The sequence below is a fragment of the Synchiropus splendidus genome, chromosome 15 (genome assembly GCF_027744825.2).
Source record: "Synchiropus splendidus isolate RoL2022-P1 chromosome 15, RoL_Sspl_1.0, whole genome shotgun sequence".
NCBI lineage: Eukaryota > Metazoa > Chordata > Actinopteri > Syngnathiformes > Callionymidae > Synchiropus > Synchiropus splendidus.
The window spans coordinates 4,348,891-4,366,674 of NC_071348.1; the positions used below are offsets into that span (position 1 = coordinate 4,348,891).

At 41.0% G+C, this 17,784-nt stretch overlaps 2 protein-coding genes across 3 annotated transcripts; both read left to right on the forward strand.

The window, feature by feature from the left end:
• The first annotated feature begins 863 nt into the window (after positions 1-863).
• hibadhb (3-hydroxyisobutyrate dehydrogenase b) lies at positions 864-6,188 on the forward strand. The gene is made up of 8 exons (XM_053888034.1): positions 864-963; positions 2,084-2,244; positions 2,320-2,429; positions 2,501-2,622; positions 4,871-5,004; positions 5,064-5,140; positions 5,201-5,357; positions 5,606-6,188. The coding sequence occupies exons 1-8, from the start codon at positions 894-896 to the stop codon at positions 5,762-5,764; spliced, it is 990 nt and encodes a 329-aa protein (XP_053744009.1). The 5' UTR covers positions 864-893; the 3' UTR covers positions 5,765-6,188.
• A 3,823-nt stretch (positions 6,189-10,011) lies between these two features.
• Positions 10,012-15,903, forward strand: hoxa13b (homeobox A13b). Of its 2 annotated transcripts, XM_053888091.1 has the most exons (3): positions 10,012-10,045; positions 10,870-11,537; positions 14,811-15,903. In XM_053888091.1, exons 2-3 carry the CDS (start codon positions 10,916-10,918, stop codon positions 15,041-15,043), a joined length of 855 nt encoding a protein of 284 aa, XP_053744066.1. In that variant the 5' UTR covers positions 10,012-10,045; positions 10,870-10,915; the 3' UTR covers positions 15,044-15,903. The 2 variants fall into 2 exon arrangements, with proteins under 2 accessions (XP_053744066.1, XP_053744065.1); XM_053888090.1 differs by having other exon boundaries at positions 10,023-11,537.
• The last annotated feature ends 1,881 nt before the right edge of the window (positions 15,904-17,784 follow it).

Sequence of the window (17,784 nt, forward strand, 5' to 3'; positions counted from 1 at the left end):
CCTATCGCCTTTGCTGCATCGTATGATGTCATCAAATTCAGTTTAACTTAATCTAGACTTAGATTATATTATATTAAATGTCATTCTTTATAATTAACTAATGCTATTATTAAAGTACCATCAAAACCGTTGAAACTAATGTTGAAGGAGTGTAAAAGATCTGTGATGATAATGTTTATTATTAGAATGAGAGGTGGTGGTAGCATCATTCATATATATCCTTTATTAGTGGGGAAATTCGACAAATCTATATCAACTATTCACACTTTTGGCTTCAAATAACCATTTTTGCTTTTACTTTTTTGTAACCTGTGCAATTACTGGTGACCAGTTACCAGTTTATGGAACTATTGCGGAAATATGGACCATTACCTGAACAGTTTTCGCCTGTCAGATATAGTAGATAACGCATCCTCACACATATTCATTTTTATCCAATGATGTCTCTGGTCTGGCCTGTCCTATGGGTTCCCTTTGAAGAGCTCAAGGAGTTTCTCAAAGAGGGAGGTCTGGGTCTCTGTCTCAGTTGCAAACAAAAGTGATGAAGAACATGCTCATGTGGACTGTCAGAAAAAAGTAATAATAATAATTAAGATAATTCAGGATGTATACAAAAGAAACAAGCAAACTGTTTAATCTATTTTATCTTTTTGCTTGCAGCACACTAAATAACTTTAGAGATAAACATAGCATTAGCAAAAAGCAAAAAAAGTATTTTCAATATTCAGTTTCATATTATTCTTTGGCTCAGTGTATTTCTTGCTAAATCCCGCCCTTGTATCTTATTGGCTGAAAATGAGAGGCTGAGGCGCGTGCAAGTGTTATATGAGTGGCCCGACAATCTGTCAATCGCATGCGTCATACGTCACACGTAAGGTCATAAGGAAAGAAGTATGGCCGCCGTGTTGCGAGGGTCTCGTCTCCTAGTGGGAAGGTGTTGCAAGAATGTTGACTTTGCACTTGGTAAGGACTTTTAAGTAGTTGTCGCTGCTATGTCTGCCGACACTTGACATTTTAGTGGAATACAGTGACTACCGTGTCAGTCTATCTGCTTGGGTTTGCTGTGTTGTGGAGAAGTTCGAGTTCATTTGTGACTGACTTTAGCTTCTGCAGGACGGCTTCTTTTATTTTGTTTTCAAGCGCATTCTAACGTGTTATTGTCACGCTAGAATGCGTTCATGGCCTGTTTAAAATATTGCATAAATGTGATGGAAATTGGTCGTTGGATGCGGACATGTTCCTTTGTGTGTTGATACGTGGGCACTGTTGGGTTTGGGAACATTGTGTAACAGAATTCATTCTGCGCTTAAACAATAAGGGATGTGGCTCTCAAATATTGACAATTGCCTGAAGCAAATAATATTTCTTTTACTTACTCTAATTTCTGATGTGTATATATAAACCTGCACGGTGGCTTCAGCTATATTTCGTGTTTTCTTTTAATATTTTTGACTCATTCATTTATTTCCTCGTTGGGGTTACCCTTGAGCTAAACCCTGCTGATAGGCTGAGAGCTATGGACACCCTGGACAGTTTTCCAGTCAATCTTAGGGGCATCTTACTGCAACTCTTGGCTGGCTAGATCTTTTGGGCAGCGTTCTGGCTTAGTAGTGCAGCTGCCTCACAGCAAGAGGGAGGCTCAAATCCTGCTCGACCGAACCCCAGTCCCGTCTGTGTGGAGTTTGTTCTTCCTCCCTGCGCGTTGTGGCGATTCATCTGGGTACTCTGGTTTTCTCCTGCTGTCTGAATAACACACAGAGGTTAATGGATGACTCTGAAATGTGTGTTGGGTGCGAGTGGTTTTCAGTGAATTTCAATGGACTGTCAACAGTCTACCTAAAGTAGTCCATGACAAAGAATAAGTTGAATTAAAAGTTTCCTATCATTGTACAAAAACAACATAATATTGAATTAGATTGTTTATGGTGGCTTAATAACTCATGCTAAAAAGTAATTGCATTAATTTCATGTCAATTAAATGCCAAGTTTTACAATAGTTTAGCGATGAACTGGTGTGACCACTGAACAGATTCAGAAACGTGAAATTAGCTCCTTCAACTTCCTCACCACTTTTGTCTCTCAGTCTCCTCAAGGTCGATGGCCTCCAAGACACAGGTGGGGTTTATTGGCCTGGGTAACATGGGGAATCCAATGGCAAAGAATCTGCTGAAGCACGGATACCCGGTCATCGCCACAGATGTGTTCCCTGAGTCCTGCAAGGAGGTGCAGGAGCTGGGTGCCCAGGTGAGACAGTAAAGTCTACTCCAACTTTTTAAAGTTTCCAACCACTTTTCCTTGTGTGTCACTCTGTCTCTCCAGATTGTGGACAACCCTGCTGAAGTGGCGGACAAGGCTGATCGCATCATCACCATGCTTCCATCTAGTCCTAACGTGATCGATGTATATACCGGACCGAATGGCATATTGAAGTGAGGCACCTTTTCTCCAGTGTTGGACAATAACCTTGCACGTGAAACCTGTAATCTCTTTTCATTAACAGGAAGGTTAAAAAAGGCTCCCTGCTCATCGACTCCAGCACGATTGACCCTGCCGTGACAAAAGAAATGGCTGCTGCTGCAGAGAAGATGGGTGCTGTCTTTATGGACGCTCCTGTGTCAGGAGGTGAATACTCTTTATAGAGGTGGAAAAAATGTAAATGCCTCTATGTTCCCTTCAAGTTGTTATTTGATCTGTCACTGTTTGCTCCTGGCTGTCATGGACTTTTCAGTTTGTTTGTATTTTAAATTTGAAGCCAAGAGTGAATCAGACATGCAACTTGATCACATGACTAGGTTGCCCTTATGCCCCATAAACGCAGTTTACCGTAACAAAATTAATATGTTAAAGACACATTTACTACATTAAGAGGAGATCATAATGTTTTGATAAGGTTATGAAGAAATCAAGAAACAATGATCCTGATAATCCTGACATAAAAACATTGTTTTAAGTTGTCATATGGACATTCATAACTTCTTTTTATTAGCTCCTTGTGAATGCATTATTATATTCCTTGTGTTGGTCATCAAGAGGCAGGTTCAGCTGTGTTTTGGGCTCTTAGAGTGGCAAACGTCTTGGTTGCATGTTTTGTTAGGGGCAATTTTCCTGCCTTCTCCACGAAGCAATTGCAAACGGCAGGTATGGTGAGTGACTGGCTGGTACAGGTCTGTTTGTGGTATTCTGAGGTTAAAGGTTTTTGTTGGTTATAATGTTCAAGTACATGCTTTTTAAAAAGAAAATGTGTAGGTTTTGATCATCCGATCGTGTTGCCTTCATGCTGCTCTCCACGATCTTATTTGGTTACTGCTTATTCGAAATGATAGCATTTTCATGTTATTTAACCCACATAAATGGATGTTGTAGTCTGGATTTGGCGTGAAAACCCTCAATTTGACACATGGCATCAATTTAAAACAAAAAAAGGGACCAATATTTTGCTCGCTTAAGCAGCCTTGTTAAGTTTAAATTAAATGTCATGAAGCATATTAGATGAAAAGGAATGTAGCTTGGTATGTTTTCTCATATCAATACAAAACAATTACAAGTCGTAACTTGCCGTTTTGGTGCCTGTTGTGTATTAAACCACTTCACTTGTGGTTTCATCTCCCAACAAGAGCTGGGCAACACATTCTTCAGCGTTTGAATCGATGCTGCTTGTACTTAAGGGTCATCTTGGCCTTGGTTGGGGTCCACAACAAAAAAAATGGTTTGTTTGAACTTGACCTTGTCAAGAAACGAGACGGCCACTTTCTTTGAGTTGAACTTGGTCCACTTTATAGCTGAGCCCTTAAGATTAGTCATGATTTATATGCTTCCGTCCTGCGGTAGTGCTGGAGGATTAAAGTTGTCCAGCGGTCTGTTTGTGCCTGCGTGTGTGCGTGTGTGTGCATCATCAAACATTAAATCTAAAATGGATTTTTTTTTCCCCAACATTTCCAGTAGTCAGGCGGGAATCAAAAGACACGGCAGTGGGTGTTTAAATCCAGAGTTGAAACATGAAGGCGCACATGGTGGCGAAACGTAATTGAGTCCTCATGCGTCCTCTGGTTGTTTCCTCTTCTGAAATGAATGTTGGGACCAAAGGAGATTAGAAGCAACGTTTTATTTGCACCACAAGTGGACTGCTTACCTCACCAGAGGTGTGAGTGCAGAACTTGTGGTGACAGACGTGTCTCGAAAAAGACAACTTTGTCAGAACACTGTGTGGGTGGTAAATCTTAGGGGGAGGGTCCCGACTTCTGACTGGGAGGGGGCCCTTTACTGGGAGACATTCTTCCGCAACACTCAAGAGAGGCTGTTTATATGCCACTCCTTTGTCTGCACAAACATCTTTTGTCTTTGACTTCTTGATCAGGAAACAAACAAACGAACATGATAATAAAAAATGATGAAACAATATTTACATGGTCCAAAGCTCAATATGAAGTCTGACTGAAGTGTTTTATGCTAAACCCCACCTTCTCTCTCAGGGGAGTCTCAACTTGTCATGCAACCCCCGTCAATGCTAACACGTCGATCCTCATTTCGCAACAATTGCTGACAGTCGTTTGAGGTCTCCCTTGATGTGTTTGTGTGGGTTCCAAGTCTCCCCGTGCAACTTCATTTGTCATCTTATTATGCCTCCAATTCCGACAAAAAAAAAAAGACCGTCCATTGCTCACAAAGCTTCTTGGCCTCCTTCCACCAGATTCCTGTAAAGTGCGAGTAGGTTTTTAGGAGAACATGTTGGCTGATTTCTGGGCATGGATGAGTCGTGATTTCTCCTTGAATGAACTTGCAGTTTGGATGATAACCTGAGTCTTATTGTGTCTACCAGTGTCTTATTGTCCTGCGTTCTTAAAAGGCGGGACCTTTTGTTGCATGTCTGCAGGTGTCGGTGCTGCAAGCGCAGGGAAGCTGACCTTCATGGTGGGAGGAGCGGAGGAGGAATTTACTGCTGCTCAGGAGTTGCTCAGCTGTATGGGTGCTAACGTGGTCTACTGTGGTCAAGTTGGAACTGGACAGGTACAACGATTCTGTCTCAGTCCTGACCCTTGGCATCTGACCGTGAATATGGTTTGCAGGCTGCCAAAATTTGCAACAACATGCTCCTCGCCATCGGAATGATCGGTACGGCGGAAACTATGAACTTGGGAATCAGGTGAGTTTTTTTTTTTTTTTTTTCACTTGATTTCCAGTTGCTAACACACCCTGTTTTCAGACTTGGACTCGACCCTAAACTGCTGGCGAAGATTCTAAACATGAGCTCGGGCCGTTGCTGGTCCAGTGACACCTACAATCCTGTCCCGGGAGTCATGGAAGGTGTCCCATCTGGGAACAACTATCAAGGAGGATTCGGCACTCAGCTGATGGCCAAGGTTTGTCCAACATCCTGTGATGGATTCATCAACCCAAAGTCATGTTGTATCATATATACATATCAAAATCAGGAAGCTGGAGATCGGTGACATCATATTCCGGAGGGATTCGGAATTATTATCTAAAATTACATGTGAATCAAGTTTAAAGCTGTAAGGCAAGGAACACAGGCAGTGGTTTGGGTTTAAGAGTTGAATTTTCCGCCTCATTGGTTTCGCTTATGTACGTTTGCTTTTCTTTCTTTCAGGATTTAGGACTCGCACAGAGCACAGCAACCAACACCAAAACCCCTGTCCCTCTGGGGTCCCTGGCTCACCAGCTATACCGTATGATGTGTGCACGTGGTTATGCCAATAAAGATTTCTCATCTGTGTTCCAGTTTCTGCGTGAGGAGGAGGGCCAGTAACGCCGGCCTCTCACTGGCCCCCCTCCCCGTCCGAAGCCAGGAGAATAGCGTAGTACGGCTGCAGGTTGCTATAAGGACAGTTATTGTTTTCCAAAAGACATGATGCTGGGTAAGCTCCAGGAGCTAGGAGATCATGTGAGCACTTCTCTCCTATTTCCCATGTGATCTAGTCCTCCCCTCTATGCAGCACTCCTTCAGGTTTAGAGGCGAAATAGTCAGACATGCTGTGGATCGGGCGGTCCAGCAACATCGTGCTGCTTCAGATGTGTGACGGCGATAAGGTTCATAATCATCCATAGCCTGTGACTGTTTTTATGTTACATTTTTTTCATTGGGGCTTCTCCTCCTGACTGAGATAAGAGCGATCTGTTTAGGTAAAAGATGGCTTGTGATGTCAGATTTGACAATAAATGTATCTTCTACATTTCTGTGTTGTTTCGCCTGCTGTGGCTGGAGAGTGAAATCAGTCCCAAATGTTGGGTTTATGTCGTGTCTTCTCCCCATCCAAGAAGAAACCGCGAGGATCAGAGCGGAGCAGGGGCAGCAGCGGCGGGTTAATATCTCTTCCCCCTCCAGATTTAGTATTTCCTCCACTGAAGTTGACCGGATAAATTATATCCAACAGGATTTGAAAATGCACTTCATGCTTCTTTCGGCCGAGCCAGTTTGTGGGGCCTGTGCAGAGTCTCTTTCCCCCCCCACTTGGCCTTGCACCATGAGAGCGGCGTGTTTCTGATCTGAGAGCCACTGAGGGGCCAAGGTGCCACAGGTCATGCGATCACAAGACAAAGCCATAAAAAGTCCATTAAGCAGAGTAGACTGAGAGCTGTGTTGTCGTCTGCTTGATGGCTTCTGCAAACAGAGCCGCACTTTGGTCTCGGGCCTCCAGCAGAGTCCAGCTCTGACATCATCCGACACGTCACCGCCGCTTGCTCGGTTTGTGCGCTTTGATAAAAGGTGTTCTTAAAGCTTCCAGTATTACAGATGTTTTTGTTAGAAAGATGTTGCAGGGTGATGCCTTGTCATGTTTCCTATCCTCACACCTTTTCTTTTTTTTGTTTAATGAGTCAACACATGGCAAGCTATCAAGGCCACATTTGGGAGCTGGCAACAGTGAAGAGTTGACCTATTTCAGGCAGAACCTCATCGAACCAGATGTCTACACAAATGAAACTCTTAACTAATATATAATTATACGGGTCAAGTTTCAAACTCAATATTTAGATAACCTGTTATGCAGTCAGACAATGATGATTTCTTGGTTTGTGTGAAGGAACGGTGATGTGTGTTAATATGATCTAAATTATATGATTTGGTTTACAATAGTGTGCAGCGCTCATGTGCTGGAAACTGAGATTGTGTCATGTGTATGTTTTGTGTGTTTTCTTGAAGGCGTTTATCAGAGATAAATGTGTGTTTTAGTGTACTCGTGGGAAAGGTAGATGTGTGTTCTGGTGTTGACATGCCTTGGAAGGTGTGTGTTTTTATAATCTTGCGTGTGTATATTTGTGTTGAGCTCATGCTCACTTTGTGTGAGTGATTAATAGTAGGATAGGTTATAAGCCTTTAATTTTTCATCTACATTACACCGTTAATTATGTAGATTTTTTTAAACTTCATAATTCCTGCTTTTGAACCTCACGTGTTTAATTGAAAATATATTTCCCCCCTCGATTTATATCATCATGTGATTGAACTTGTCGTGTTTCGTGTTAAAAAATGCAAGTGGGAGGAGTCAATAGGCTTCAACAGCTTGGTCCAAAATGTATTGAATCCATTGATATGTTCATATAAACAAGTAATTAATTATATGAGTAATAATCGCGGAGTTGCTCTGCGATTTTGTGGGTGCGTGCAATATATAACGGTATTTAGGGCTATAAATTATATCTTAAAGGTGTATTTTTTGTCATAGCACTGCATTAAAAAAGACAAGTTTTTCCGATAAACCTTTTTCTGTAAATTGACGAAAATATTTGACGCACAAAATGTTTTAAAATCCTTTAAAACGATCAAATAGTCAACGAAACCACATACATCAGAAATCCATCCCAATAATAATACAAGTCTATTTCGAAAATTATTGCATTATCACGTTGGCGAATTTAAATTTCACAAACATGTATGCAAGTTGTGAACTTATTTTTTGTGTAAAGAATTATTCTGCGACCCTTTTAATCACAAGAAAAACACAACCCATTTATCATCATCTCCACACAAATGAATTAAAAGGTCTCGAGTTGAAAGAATTGGGCTCCTAAAGCTGCTCAGCAACATAAAACTTTATGCCATTTCTTCTGAAATGTGGACCAGTGAACAAGGGCCATTAAGATTTACAGCCTCAAAAGGTGGCAAAACTCTATTAAAAAATGTTTAAAAAAGGAGATTTATGTGTGTCAACGTTTCTCTTCGTCTGTGGTCTCTGTCGAGTTTACATTAAAATTGAATTCTGGTCAGTGAGCGTGAAGGTTAGAACTTCATTTACCTTGTCTCTGCACTCAACATGCGGTTTAAGCGTAAATAACAGGTGAATTCAAGCGTCGATTGATCCAATATTATACTTTTTAATGGAACCTATGGATAGTTTCAGATTTCTATATCGGAGTATTAACAATATCCCCTGGAAAGCAAATAGGAGTGTTGGTTTGTTTCAACTGTTATGGCGGGTGTCTTCCCAGCTTCCTCCCATTTGTCCAGACGGTTTTCACCTTGACCTTGGCCTGCAGGCGCGTCTGGAAAAGAACCAAATGGTTCGTTGTTGTTTTCCGGAATCTACTATTCACATGAGAAGTTTGATTTTATTTGACTACAGAAAACCCTCGACGACTTCCCTCCTGCTTGTTCACTTTTAAAAAATATAATTTGGTTGTCATTGAAGAATTTTAAGAAACTTGATCGAATATTCCAATTTATTAGTTACATATGTGGTTCAATTAGATTACTTCAGCTTCGTGAGCAATGGCGCAAAAAAAACAAGCGTTAGTAATCCAATAAAACGAAACAATTCTCGTTGCTTTCGTTTTTCAAATGTTTTAAAACCGTCAATAACACGCATGAAAGTGATTTAAAAAATCGAAAGCCAATTGTATTGTTCCTTTCAATACAAGTTCGGTATTCCCAGATTAAATGACGTCACTATAGTTATGATAGCTTCGGTCCAATTCCCACTTTATATCAGAATTACTGTATATACGTATCATATATTAATGTCATTTTCTTTGTGTGACCTGGCGCACAATCCCTGTTGAGTTAATTTTTCTGATGCATTTGTCGGGTTATTGGAAATATATTTTAATTATGCATTAAATAACATTTCGTGCATATCACCAGTAATTTCATCCGGATCACATCTCGGATTTAGACGAGATAGTTCTCATAATAACAGTATCCACGATGAGAGTGTCACTTATTTAAAATATGATAGTCAATCACTTGAAGCTCTATTTTGGTGACATGAAATCCCGGAATTCGTGTAAAGTTTCTGTTGGCAGGAAACACAAATTTCTTCCTTTGGATAATAAAACTTAAATACACGTGCACACAATTAAATGAACAGAAATTCTGTAGGCCTTTCGATCCACGCTTCAAAAGACACAGCTGTCAGGATATTTGCAAAAGTAATTCACCATGTAATTTAAACCAATTGTCTCCATTATTGATCCCTAAAAAGGGCTATGTTCATTCAAGAATTACCATGTATTGTATTATGAATTATCAGTCGTCATTTATGTCTGTTGTCAACATCTCACAACCTCACCACTGCTTGGATTCCCCAATTAAAACACCGTACATTTATATTGTTGAACTCATTTTGTCTCATCGTCCGTTAAAACAGTATTTTTCGAAAATTGTCATTTGTTGTGAGATGCCTGACTTCCTCTTTTCAGCATGCTGTCAACTTTAACGAGCAGGGGTTGCTATCCCAGATTGGCGCAGACAGCTTGTCATATAATAGCTGTTTTTGACGCGACACTGAATTTCCGCTGAAAACTGAAAACAAATCAAATTTGGTAACGGTCATCTGGTGTGCGTGACTCTTCCCTGCCTGGCAAAATAAATCCGACAAGAAGAACTGAAATAATACGTAAGGCCGGTGGAATGATTGTGAACGCGAATTTATCGACTGTCAGATATTCTGAAATATTTTCAAAATATACGTTTAAATTGTTTACTTAATAATTGTACATTTTAACTCTGGCGTTTTAATGGACTACTGTATTTAGTTTAAGGACCCCGATCACTGTCATGTGACCCCCGCCAAGTTCAATACGTTTAATAATGGTGAGTTTTCCTCTGAATCTTTAATAATACTTAAAACTGTTTTCATTTGTTTACTATTTATGATACAGCAGTATTGGGTTTTTCATTAGAATACAGTTATCGATATTTTAAAGGTTGTTATTAACGAATTTGGGCAGTATTGTTGATAGCAAGAGTCGTGGGACTGGCAGCGTTTGTCGGACTGTGTGGAGCCATCTATTGGGCACTCTGGTTTCCTCCCGTTAAAAGCAATGGCTGTAAATTGTTCGGTATCTGTCGGAACATTTTGTGAACCAACTACAGTATATTCATCCAACGACGGCTAGAATTGGCGCCAGCGTCCATCAGCCTAGCTAGCTTGGATTAAACAACAGTTAAATTAGAAAAGACTGCAAAGAAAAACAAATATAAATGAATATCTTGGCTAACATGTTATTCAACGAGCCGCAATACTCAGAAATGTTATGTTATGTCAAAGTTAGCTATTTTGGCTCCTTTATCTTCACCTGTCTTCAGTGTCAAGTCTACAAAGATGTTTGTTTGCTCTACACGGTTTTAACAGTTTTTATTTTTATGTAGCGCACCCAATTTTGGCTTCATATTCTGACAAATTGCATATTGCACATCGATAACTATAACACGATAATTACAATGGATCAATGGCATCCACTGCAAGGTTATTATCGTGTATGTATGTGTGTGTGTGTCGGAACAAACCCAGTCGGGTCTGCGGTGTCCACACTTTATCATCCTCTTTGCATGTCACGTGCCTGTCCCGGGCCAATAACCTCTCGGTGCTGGCGCGCTCCGCTGCTGCTATCGCTCGTCGGCTGGTGTGTGTTCAGTCTTGGAGCTTTAGAAAAAAGAGCTGGACGTCTCCATGTCGGGCCAATGACCGCGTCCGTACTCCTGCACTCGCACTGGATCGACCCGCTGATGTTCCTGTACGACGGCGGCCTGGAGGAGAGAAACAAGAACATGGAGGGATTTTCCGGAGGAAACTTCGCTCCGAACCAGTGCAGGAATCTCTTAGCGCATCCCACCTCGCTGGCGCCCACCACCACCTACACTGAGGTGCCGGTGTCGGGCGTGGGGGATCCTGGCAAGCAGTGCAGTCCATGCTCCGCGACGCAGAGCTCGCCCAACGCCTCGTTGCCGTATGGATACTTTGGCAGCAGCTACTACCCGTGCAGGATGACGCACGGCGGCGTCAAAGCGCAGCCGTCCGGCTACGGTGACAAATATGTGGACACGTCGGTGTCCGGCGAGGAGTTTTCCAGCAGAGCCAAGGAGTTCGCCTTCTACCAGGGCTACTCCTCTGCCCCATATCAGCCCAGCTACCTGGACGTGCCGGTGGTTCCGACTCTCAGCGCGCCGTCTGAGCCAAGACACGATTCTCTGTTGCCCATGGAGCCATACCAGCCCTGGACCCTGACCAACGGCTGGAGCGGTCAAGTCTACTGCACCAAGGAGCAGACGCAGACCAACCCTCTGTGGAAGTCTTCATTACAAGGTACTTGTACACACCTTTTACACCGTTTAATGCAATTCTAATATCAATGATGAAGTAGCTCCACCATTTTCCTGAAGGGAGAAAACATGGGGCCCTCGCTCAATCATCACCTGGACATACGTTTTACATTGAAATCCAACACACGTTTGAGGCTCTGGACCTCAGGTTCAAGTCCAACTTGGTACTAAAAACAATGGCATTCAGTTCGTTTAATAATTTTGACTCATCATTCATATGAAGAAATTGATTACTTATGTCATGCTTAACCATAGTTATGTCAAATATATTCAACAATAATAAAATATATCAATTTTTACTGAACATTTTATTTAAAAATATATATGCGAAACGAAATACTGGATCCATCTTAACAAATGCACGTTTAATCTGAGTTTATTAAAGTGATAAAATGGCTGAGTCTATTCACTTTGATTGTTAAAACTATGTTTTATTAGAAAATAATGGATGGTTTTTATTTTAAATAATTAACTAATTCTAATGTTTTCATCGAATTTATTGTGTAAAATTACATCTTACCTGTAGTTTACTGACACTACCTTTGAATTTTTGTGACTGTGTGTACTGGTGTAGCCCTGCGTGGCCCGGGGGCCTCACCAGACGTCCTGCTGAGCCTAAATATTTGAATAAAAATATGTTCTTAATTTTTCTCACTCTGTAGCCATTATTTGGCAGTGATTTCATTGACTTCAGAACGATTTTATAAATCTATAAATAATATTCTTATGTTGTGGTTGAATATTTATGCAATTTTAAAGTCGATGTGTGTATTTTTCATTGAGATAGCATTAGCCATGAAGACAGAAAAATTGAAACAAATTTCATCAATAAATCTTGCATGAGTCCATGCAGACTCAAAGAGGTTCAAGACTTGTAGGGGCCTGATCTTTGGTGATATGACAACATATGAGGGAGAAGTGTGGAAGAGTCTGTCACAGCATGTTATAATTATGGTTTACCTTGGTGCAGTAGGTTTGGAGGGGAATGTTATAACAGGCTTATACCCAGAGACCTTATTTCTCAAGTAGAGAGCTCAATCCCCGACCCAGGCTCCACCAGGTACCTCAGGAGTGTATTATAATACCAGCAAGTTTGGCTAGACCAGCTACATCCAACCATTTCTGGGTGAAAACAGGTCTAAGTTAGGAGCAAGAGATTTAGATTCCCCAGATTAAAGCAAGATACACTGCAATTTCTTTCAAAGGTTATGACTAATACAGGGAGGTTTTTAGGGATGTGACCTTTTCTTTAAGTGGGTGGCACCAAAAAAAAGGAAAACATAAAAATACTTAGCAGGTCGGTCTGCTGGCACACCTGTTTATTATCTATCTTTCTTTGTTGTGCATGACATAAAATGGCTGGAAAAATGGCAAAATTCTGTGGAAAACGCAAAAAACAGGTCGACATCACTTGAAACATGGATCAGAACGCTCCAGTGACCAGGAGGTCGCTCCGGTTTTAGCAAGAAACTTCCAACTTGACTCAGGCCTCCAAGTTCTGGGATAGAATTCTAGTTGTAAACAAAGTAAGGTGGTTAAACATCACTGACATGCTTCATCATTCGAAGACTTTGAGGAAGTTCAAGCATCATTCCAAACATCAGAAGTAGTTTGTCTCAGGAAGTTGAACTCATCTGCCTTTCAACTGTGGATAAAGACCATTGTTTTCAAGTTGAATCTTCTAAGTCCTTGACACCACTTGAGACATGTTACCGTCCACCTAAGCAAAAAAAATGCAATAGTTATGGTTCTGTCTTCTTGTCACACCTCTCTTATCAAAGTCACTTTAAGAAGTCACATGACCAGTCAGAATTCAGTTTGTCCGTCATGGAACGAGAAGAGCCACTTGTAAGCTCAGCAAGTCTGATGTGTATGATCAAGTTCGTTGCTCCATACTGATGTTGGATGTTTAAATCCGACCAAGTCCTTGATGTACTTCACGTCCTGCTCTACCCAAATGGCCCACAGGCTTTTAAACTTGTAATGGAGTGACATTCAAGTTGTACTGTCACACTGATAAGGAGTCCAAAGTTCAGACATTGAAATAACCTCCCAGAACTTTCTATTAACTTGTGAGATGGGCGGATATGTCCTTTTGATTAGACACACAGCCCGTTTCCACCCCCCCTGCCCAGTATGTCTCAGTGAAAGTGCTAACTCTGTGTAGGAAGTAGTTGCTCTTGCTCTTGGTTTGAGTCAGATCAGATGTTCAGAAATGATGTGTGACCACTATTTTGTCCCGTAGTACTGAGAATATTCACCAAAAGGAAGCTTCCAGACACTTCTGTCAATGAGCTGAAAGATAGATGAACAGTATGTGATGGTGGAAAATCCCTCTAAGCTGTGAAAAATAACACAAATACAAGACAAACCTGTTAAAAATGCCATCATGGCTGAAGTCAGAATCCAGATACAGTGTTTCAAAGCGGACAATTCATACATTATAATGGAATAAGTGCAAGTTATATTATCAAATTACAAGGAAAAAACCTTTTTAAATCAATTCTGACCTCAGAATGTGTTGCAGACTGAGAACAAGCCTGCTGATGTTACTAATTTGGTATTTTGATTCTCTAGTGTGACTGGAACAGCTTTAGGATGTTTTTTTATTTGTCTACATTTAAAATGGATTGATTCCAACAACATCCTCGCATGTGATCTAATCTTTATGAGCGGTATAATCAGATTTCTAAATAAAACCCAACCATAATCTTTTTCTACTGCAGCGTATGAATATTTTAAAGGGGTTGCCATGGTTACCGTGATAGTAATCTCCTTTGCAAACAACAGTGTATTTGGAAAGCATCTAGGATTTAGTTACATACATGTTGCTTAAAATGTCATTAAAGAATGCAAGTTTTGAAGGAAATGCGGTTAAGCAGACACGCGGTTTCACTCGTCTTCACAAGTCGAGCATGGTCCGTTCCAGACTGGTCCGGATCTTATGGCTTCCATGGTTCTGAAGGGGACATTTCACTGTATCAAATGTTTTAATTCCTGGTGGTCCAGAGACACAACCAGTTAGTCTAGCAAGGCACTGGAGACTACTTTTAAAGCCTTCCCAGGATGACTGGTGGTTAGGCTCCCGAGTGGTTTGACCCAAAGTAACCTCAGACACGACTCTGAACATTCTTCGCCCTCATTCTAACCATTCCAGCTCGGAACATCCTGAATCTTCTGAATCTGTTGATGTCCGTGTGACACTTCATTCCATCGTTGTCCCTGGTTAAAGGACTCTCAATCTCTATTCCCACAGAGAACATGTCTGCAGGAGACAACGCCATCCGGCGCGGCAGGAAGAAGCGTGTTCCCTACACGAAGGTCCAGCTCAAGGAGCTGGAGCGCGAGTACGCCACCAACAAGTTCATTACCAAAGACAAAAGGAGGCGCATATCGGCCCAGACGAACCTGACAGAGAGACAAGTCACGATCTGGTTCCAGAACCGGCGCGTCAAGGAGAAGAAGGTCGTCAGCAAATTCAAGAGTTGAGACGACATAGCAGAACTCTATAATTTATTATGACACTCAACAAGGACCGGGTTCTGGTGTCGCCACCGTGGCTCTGCTCGTTTCCTTCCTCCGCTCTTAATTGGAACCAGTCGATGCGGCCTGTTGACAGGAGATCGGAAATGGTTTGGGTCCAGAAGCAGGACGGTTCTGCGTGTGACGCACAACTCTAGACTTTTCACTGAGACACACACGAAGCCTCGGAGGCTTGAAAATCCACGCACACCACTTCTCATCCGACAGGATTTGGAGGACTCGCTTAGAATTTCTGGACGGACAGTGTTTATTTTCTTGTCTTGGATTCGTTTTGGTTGTTTTACGAAGAGCTTGTCCGCGATGCGTCTCCTCCGGATGTATTTGGGGACGCGTGTGTGATTATATAACAATAAACCACAAACATCGCCGCATATTTATTTTTGCTTCTCCAAAACACAAAATGAAGCACGTCTCTTTTGAAGGGTCAATCATTTCATTTAAAATAAGCAAATCATTTTTGCCAAATGTCTTAATTTATGCAACGTTTTTTTGCGTGTACAAGGGTTTTACATGAAGCAGCTTCATCCACACAACACATTTATTTACTATTTAATTTTTGTCTTGTAGTTGTACCATGTGTAAATTAAAAACATGACTATTCTCGCCCGCATCAGCTCTGCACCATTGTATCCCCCAAATATCAGGTGTTCTGCGCAGACTGTCTATTTAAACCTGTAAATACTTTTGTAATTTCCCTTAACTCTGACTGCAGTAGACAATAAATACATGTTTGAGAAGCGCAACAGAGGTGCGTGTTTTTACTCCACATTTTCGTTAAAACCTTTTAACTTCATTTTGTCCCAAATTCTGCTCATTTTCTGGCGCTTCATCTCGTCATCTCGGGTGTGTACTGCCATCTTGTGGTGAAAATTAGTAAACGCAGTGCTCAAACTGGACAGGCCTCGGTGTTGAGTGTATGCGTGCGTGCCAAGTGTGCGGAGTAGATTAATATTGCAGTGGGTCAAAATGTATAATATTCCGTCAATATTTAGCGTTTAATACATTTATTTAGAACGTGAACGACGCTACAATAATGTTTTACTTCATTACTATTATTTAAGTCTTACTCGTTTAATCCTTTTAACACGTTTAAATTATTGTTCTTCGTAGGAATAATGTCTTTACACATTTAAATATACATATTCGACCGATATTCTGAAATGGGTCCGTTTAAAACACGATATACTCCGTTCTTTGCGACACTATTTTGGTATGTTCCCGTTCTTTTATCGTGTCTTAATGCCGTCTTTCCAATATATTTATGTCGCACAAAACGACGCAGTTTAAGTTTGAATTATACAAAGTACTGATAAATATAATAAATAAATATATAGTGATGTATCACTGTAATCATTGTCATTTTTAACGTGTTTGTAAAACAAAATAAAATGTACTCTATTCTCTGATAGGCGAACAGATCACGATAAACGATTCTACATATTATAAAAACTGGTTTCGTTTCATGCTGTAATTACTTCTTTAATGAGCGAGTATTTTTCGCAAAACAATTTCCGTGATAACTGGTGAAATTAATAAGACACATTTGTTTACATTATTCGCGTTGCTACCAGTGGAAAAGTTATATTTTCACCAGATATGTTCACCTTTTTCGATCTTCGGTAAAATAACACCGGTTGTAGATCATTCATTATCTAGTAGTCCTTTTTTTTAAACTTTGTTTTATGTGCATTTGTGAAATATTTTCATAAGAAGTTCAAAATAATTACTAGCACGTGTTTAACCATTATTGATGTGAATAATTATTCAGTTTAACCATTATTCATGTGAATAATGGTAAAACTCGTGTGTGTGTGTGTGTGTGTGTGTGTGTGTGTGTGTGTGTGTGTGTGTGTGTGTGTGTGTGTGTGTGTGTGTGTGTGTGTGTGTGTGTGTGTGTGTGTGTGTGTGTGTGTGTGTGTGTGATTGACAGTGAAACTGAGAAATATTTCTGTTGTGTAAAATAGTGAATCGCAGCCACAGTACGGGATCTTTTTTCACAATATTGTGGTGAGTTCACCTCTGCTCTGTTTTGGAGCATGGATTGAAGTACATATTGTTTAATTATCCCTTTAGGTTTAGCCTGCAGAGGTTATTAAATACCTGGATCAGATTAGTTTGGTCAGAAATATGCTCACCCCTATTCAAACTGTTGCTGTTGAAGGACTGTTGCAGTGCATTATGACATGAAGGGCTGTTCACTAACGGGCCTTTTGAGAGGCAATGCTGAAATTTGCGTGGCCGGATATAAATATTTTTGAGGCCATATGTGGCCCACGGGACTGTAGTTTGACATGTAGAGGAAGCCTGTTCATTCTCACACACTCCAGCTCACAAACATACGCGCATTGAACGCCAAAATCAAGGTTTAGACTCACACGCCGAGAGTGAAGTGTACACACATCACACCGTGCGCAAATAAACCCAGACTCGTGAGGCGTACAACAAGTACACACACAGTCTCACCCGGCTCGCAGCTACATCCACTTCAAGAGTCAGCAACACAACAAACAGACGCAGCCGCGCCCTAACACGCAGTCTCACGCTCCAAACAACACAACGACCACCAGACGCGCGAGAAAACAAGTTCATCCGCATTGGAAAAAAAAAAAACAAAACTCTCGTACATATCGACACTTGCACGACACACTCTGCCACAAAGGTATACACAATACTCTCCTATCCATAAG

What these genes read in the sequence shown, in the direction of transcription:
- hibadhb (XM_053888034.1), top strand. Translation starts at nt 894, where the DNA reads ATGGCCGCCGTGTTGCGAGGGTCTCGTCTCCTAGTGGGAAGGTGTTGC. An exon ending in TGCAGGAGCTGGGTGCCCAG is followed by an intron (nt 2,245 to 2,319) that starts GTGAGACAGTAA and finishes CTGTCTCTCCAG; the next exon opens with ATTGTGGACAACCCTGCTGA. An exon ending in ACTATGAACTTGGGAATCAG is followed by an intron (nt 5,141 to 5,200) that starts GTGAGTTTTTTT and finishes CCCTGTTTTCAG; the next exon opens with ACTTGGACTCGACCCTAAAC.
- hoxa13b (XM_053888090.1), top strand. Translation starts at nt 10,676, where the DNA reads ATGGATCAATGGCATCCACTGCAAGGTTATTATCGTGTATGTATGTGT. An exon ending in GTGGAAGTCTTCATTACAAG is followed by an intron (nt 11,538 to 14,810) that starts GTACTTGTACAC and finishes CTATTCCCACAG; the next exon opens with AGAACATGTCTGCAGGAGAC.